The sequence below is a fragment of the Cynoglossus semilaevis genome, unplaced genomic scaffold, assembly GCF_000523025.1.
Source record: "Cynoglossus semilaevis isolate Cse_v1.0 unplaced genomic scaffold, Cse_v1.0 scaffold2194, whole genome shotgun sequence".
Taxonomy (NCBI): Eukaryota; Metazoa; Chordata; class Actinopteri; order Pleuronectiformes; family Cynoglossidae; genus Cynoglossus; species Cynoglossus semilaevis.
Window position 1 is genome coordinate 1 of NW_007585185.1, and position 5,033 is coordinate 5,033.

At 53.8% G+C, this 5,033-nt stretch overlaps 1 protein-coding gene across 1 annotated transcript in view; it reads left to right on the forward strand.

Annotated features, from left to right (window-relative positions):
- The first annotated feature begins 542 nt into the window (after nt 1-542).
- The window catches only part of LOC103398944 (nuclear receptor corepressor 2-like), an 11,698-nt gene continuing 7,207 nt past the window's right edge, over nt 543-5,033 (forward strand). Inside the window, exons 1-11 of the mRNA XM_017030985.2 lie at nt 543-1,063; nt 2,345-2,494; nt 2,598-2,690; nt 2,766-2,956; nt 3,047-3,383; nt 3,510-3,713; nt 3,820-3,969; nt 4,010-4,108; nt 4,294-4,446; nt 4,555-4,779; nt 4,874-5,031. Of these exons, the coding sequence (XP_016886474.2) occupies nt 964-1,063; nt 2,345-2,494; nt 2,598-2,690; nt 2,766-2,956; nt 3,047-3,383; nt 3,510-3,713; nt 3,820-3,969; nt 4,010-4,108; nt 4,294-4,446; nt 4,555-4,779; nt 4,874-5,031 (1,860 nt within the window). The 5' untranslated portion in view covers nt 543-963. The remainder of the gene's footprint in view (nt 1,064-2,344; nt 2,495-2,597; nt 2,691-2,765; nt 2,957-3,046; nt 3,384-3,509; nt 3,714-3,819; nt 3,970-4,009; nt 4,109-4,293; nt 4,447-4,554; nt 4,780-4,873; nt 5,032-5,033) is intronic.

A 5,033-nucleotide genomic window follows, 5' to 3' on the forward strand; every position in this document is an offset into this window, starting at 1 on the left:
TAAGATAAAATAAAAATAAATAAAATAAAATAAAATAAAAAAAAAAAATAAAATAAAATAAAAATAAATAAATAATAAAGTAAAAAATAAATAAAATAATAAAATAAAAATAAAATGAAAAATAATTCAAATAAAAAAAATAAATTAAATAACAAAAATAAACAAAATAAAATAAAAATTAAAACAAATAAATAAGATAAAATAAAAAATAAATAAAATAAAAAATAAATAATAAAATATAAAATAAAAAATAAATAAAAAATTAAAAAATAAAGTAAAAAATAATATAAAATATAGAATGAGATAAAAAAAAAATTAAATTAGATTAATTATAAAAATAATTAATAATTGTTAAATAAATAAATCACCCTAGTGACGTTACTGTTGAAAGTCAACATTTTTTTAATCGGCTGAATTTAGTTTCTGAACTACAGACGCAGCTGCAGCCACTGTTTCTGTCCCTGTTTTTGTTTGTTTTGTTTTTTTTCTCGTCAAAGTGAGAAGTGAGAACAATGATTTCCTTTTTTTTTTTTAAATGTCAGAATCAACAACAAGAAGAAACCACTCAGCCGTTAACACAAATTTTATTTTTTACATTTTAAACTTCAGCGTTCGCGTGTGACCAAAGTGAAAAGAAACAAATATTTCTTCTGCTCACGCTAACACGTTAGCTTCACTGTGTTCGACATTATCTACCATTTCCAACGTGTAGTTACGGGGCTTTACCACCAGAGGTCGCTGAGGCCCACAGTTAGCTGCAGTCTGCCGACGCTCCAGACTGTTGTCTTATAAATGTGTGTGTCAGAAAGTTGCGCCGTGTAGCGCCACCTGCCCTCTTAAATAGGAACAGTCGTTAGAAAATTTTTTACCCTGATTTTTTAGTGAGCCTCGGTTTTATCCACCTCTGTCCTCCTGCAGGGGAAACCTGCCGACCTGCTGTACAAACGCTCCAGGACTCACCTGATGTCCGACGACGGCACCATGAGACCCGACAAGGACGACGCCATGTCCAAACCCCAGGTGGTTTATGAAGGCATCAGCGGCCACATCATCTCCTACGACCGTGAGTACTTGGCTGGTACTAGCGTGTACTACCTTCATACTGCATGTGGTGGGGTCCAGTGGTATGGAGGGTTCCAATAGTGGGGTCCAGTGGTATGGAAGGGTCCAGTGGTATGGAAGGGTCGAACGGTGGGGTCCAGTGGTATGGTGGGGTCCAATAGTGGGGTCCAGTGGTATGGAGGGTTCCAATAGTGGGGTCCAGTGGTATGGAAGGGTCGAACGGTGGGGTCCAGTGGTATGGAAGGGTCGAACGGTGGGGTCCAGTGGTATGGTGGGGTCCAATAGTGGGGTCCAGTGGTATGGAAGGGTCCTATAGTGGGGTCCAGTGGTATGGAGGGTTCCAATAGTGGGGTCCAGTGGTATGGAAGGGTCGAACGGTGGGGTCCAGTGGTATGGAGGGTTCCAATAGTGGGGTCCAGTGGTATGGAGGGTTCCAATAGTGGGGTCCAGTGGTATGGAGGGTTCCAATAGTGGGGTCCAGTGGTATGGAAGGGTCGAACGGTGGGGTCCAGTGGTATGGTGGGGTCCAATAGTGGGGTCCAGTGGTATGGAGGGTTCCAATAGTGGGGTCCAGTGGTATGGAAGGGTCGAACGGTGGGGTCCAGTGGTATGGTGGGGTCCAATAGTGGGGTCCAGTGGGATGGAGGGGTCCAGTGGTATGGAAGGGTCCTATAGTGGGGTCCAGTGTTATGGAGGGGTCCAACAGTGGGGTCCAGTGGTATGGAAGGGTCCAATAGTGGGGTCCGGTGGTATGGAAGGGTCCAACAGTGGGGGCCAGTGGTATGGTGGGGTCCAATAGTGGGGTCCAGTGGTATGGAGGGTTCCAATAGTGGGGTCCAGTGGTATGGAAGGGTCGAACGGTGGGGTCCAGTGGTATGGTGGGGTCCAATAGTGGGGTCCAGTGGGATGGAGGGGTCCAGTGGTATGGAAGGGTCGAACGGTGGGGTCCAGTGGTATGGTGGGGTCCAATAGTGGGGTCCAGTGGTATGGAAGGGTCCAACAGTGGGGGCCAGTGGTATGGTGGGGTCCAATAGTGGGGTCCAGTCGAGGAACAGTGTCGGTTCATTTCATATCGGAGAGAATTGCTTCTAAAAGGAGACATGTTACTGGCTGTAGCTCAGTGGATACTGCAGGCGTCTCCCAGCCGAAGGGTTGTGGGTTCAGATATGGTACATGGAGTTGGTACGGTCTCTGCCGCCGACTCTCAGGAGGGCAAACTAAAAGTCCAACAAAAGTACAAACCAACACTTTGATCTAACCCCGTGACGTTTCGTCCCGGCAGGTGCCGCGTCACAGACTCCTAAAGATGAAGGTCGGGGCCCAGGGCAGCACGGAGAACTCCTCGGTCTGAAGCGTCTTCATGATGCCATGGAGGGGGGCATTTCTAAAGGACTGCCCCTGAGGGATTCTCTGTCCGCGGTCAACCCTGAAGGTAACTCGGCCGGCGAAGGCGAACGGTCTCCTCCCACACACGGTTGGACTCACTGGTCACAGGTATTCACACCAACAACCCCCCCTTCCCTCCTCTCTGCCAGGTCTGCTCGGACGAGCCATGCCCCACGACCGGGACAGTCCACATCACGCACCTTACAAGGACGCGCCCCACATCCACGGCTCCATCTCGCAAGGTCAGTCCCGGAAGACGCTCCCTCCGCGTCTGGTCCCGTCAGGGTCTTATTTTTTTTGACATGTAAATATTTCAGGTACCCCGCGACATCAGGACCCCCAGGACGGTTACCTCAGGAGGGAAGCCAAGCAGATGAAGAGAGAGGGTTCCCCCCCGCGCGGGGACCCACTGAAGGGCCGAGAGGCCATGGTGCCCACGGTGAAGGAGGCGGGACGCTCCATCCACCTGATTCCCAGGGAGCCCGTCAAAGAGGGCATCATCACGCAGGTGTGACATCAGCGGTGACATCAGCGGTGACATCACTTCCGTCTTTGACCCTGACCATAACGTGTTCCCCCTTTGTCGTCTCTTCCGCAGCAGGGGGCTCCCTTGAAGCAGGAGTCCGGCGGCTCGGGGAAACGGCACGACGTTCGCTCCATCATGGCCAGCTCCCCCCGCTCTTACCACAACCCCGCCTCCCACCTAGAAATGCGGGCCGAGCGGGGGCGCTACGAGGAGCTGCCCAAGGGTCGGCCCAGCGCCGTGGTCAGCACGGCCAGTCCCATAGCCCGGTCCTCGCCGCTGACCCTGGGCTCGGACCAGGGGGCCAAAGCTCACCACAGCCCCCTGGGCTACGACGACAAGGGCGCCCTGAGAGCCCCCTACCCACGGGGCTCGCCGTTGTCCAGAGAGGCGAGTCAGAGGCAGCACGACGGTGAGCAGACGGTCGGAAATCGCCGTCGATCGTCTCTCGGGGGATGTTCGGGTGCAACTTGAAGGATCGGGTTCTTTCCGCTTAAATTGTTTGATTTTTTTTTTTTTTTTTTTTGCTTAAATTCAGCTTCGAACAAGAACCCCACGCAGGAGCGTAAGGCCACCCCGAGTCCGCGGGAGATGAGCTCCACCAAGTCCCCCCTGCCTGGAGTGCCTGACCAGCAGACCTACGAGCGTCTACTCCAAGGTCTGGGAGCCTCGGACGTATACCGGCAGATCCCCATCGCCTTCGATCCCGCAGCTCTGCCTCGAGGGATTCCCATCGAACCAGGTGACGTCACGGTCTGGAAAACAAATTCGGAAAAGGATTGTCTTTTGTCCCTTCTTGTCCACAGTCGGAGACGGACTCTTCTCTCTTTTCTTTGTCCCCCCCGCAGCTACCTACTACCTGCCCCGTCACCTCACCCCCAACCCGGCCTACCCGCACCCGTACCCGTACCTCATCCGCGGCTTCCCGGACACGGCGGCCCCGGAGAACCGCCAGACGCTGTTCAACGCCTACATCACCTCCCAGCAGATGCACCACTGGCCGTCACCTGCCCCGGAGCCCCGCCCTGGGGCCCGCGCCCGCCGCCGCCGCCATGGCCGCCCAGCGCTCGGAGCTTCTCCGGGGCCTGACGCCGCGGGACCAGCCTCTGCCTCTGCCCTATTCCGCCGCGCCGCGAGGTAGGACTGACGGGTTTTTAGCGCCGTTTCATATAAAAAAAAAAACACAACACAACACACACTCAACGGCGAGTTTAAGAAAACGGGGACCGTCCTTCATCACAAGCTCCGGGAGTGGACCCGGCCCGGCCCCCCGCCCCTCAGTTTGACTTCTGTTCATCCTCCTCTTGTGTCTTGTCCTCCAGGAATCATCGATCTTTCTCAGGTACCGCACTTACCTGTCCTGGTGCCTCCCTCTGCAGGGACCGCCGGCTCCCCGATGGATCGCATCAACTTCATCCCCGGGGGAAGCGGCAACTTTCCGGGCAGGCCTTACACCACCTCCCCCATCTCACCCGGTACGTTGGATACGGACGCACGTCGTCGACGTCGTCGTCGTAACGGCGCACGGTTGAAACCCACGCTTTGTGTCTGACTCCATTTTTTTTTTTTTTGTTGTCGTCCAGTCGGCTCTTCTCACGTCAACAAAATGCAAGGCGCGCCGTCGGAGCGCGGCGAGCAAGAGCAGCGGGAGAGGGAGCGCGAAAGAGAGAGAGAGCGCGAGCGGGAACGAGAGAGGGATCGTGAACGGGAGCGGGACCGGGAGAGGGGACGGGATCGGGACAGAGAGAGAGACCGGGAGAAAGGAGGCACCCTGGGGAATGTGGAGCACGCCCCCATCTGGCGCCCGGGTGCGTGTCGGTCGACGAGGGACGTTAGAGATCGGGAGGTAGTTTTTGAATTAAGGCTAATGTTTTCGGTTTTTTTTTTTTTTCCTCCTCTCAGGTACGGAGCACAGCCTTATCGGTGGCGTCGGAGGCGTTGGCGGAGGAGTCGGCGGCGGCGCCGTCGTCCGAACCGCTCCTCACTCCTACAGCCACCAGCACTCCCCCGTGTCCCCCCGCACGCAGGAGAACGTGCAGCAGAGGCCCAGCGTCCTGCACAA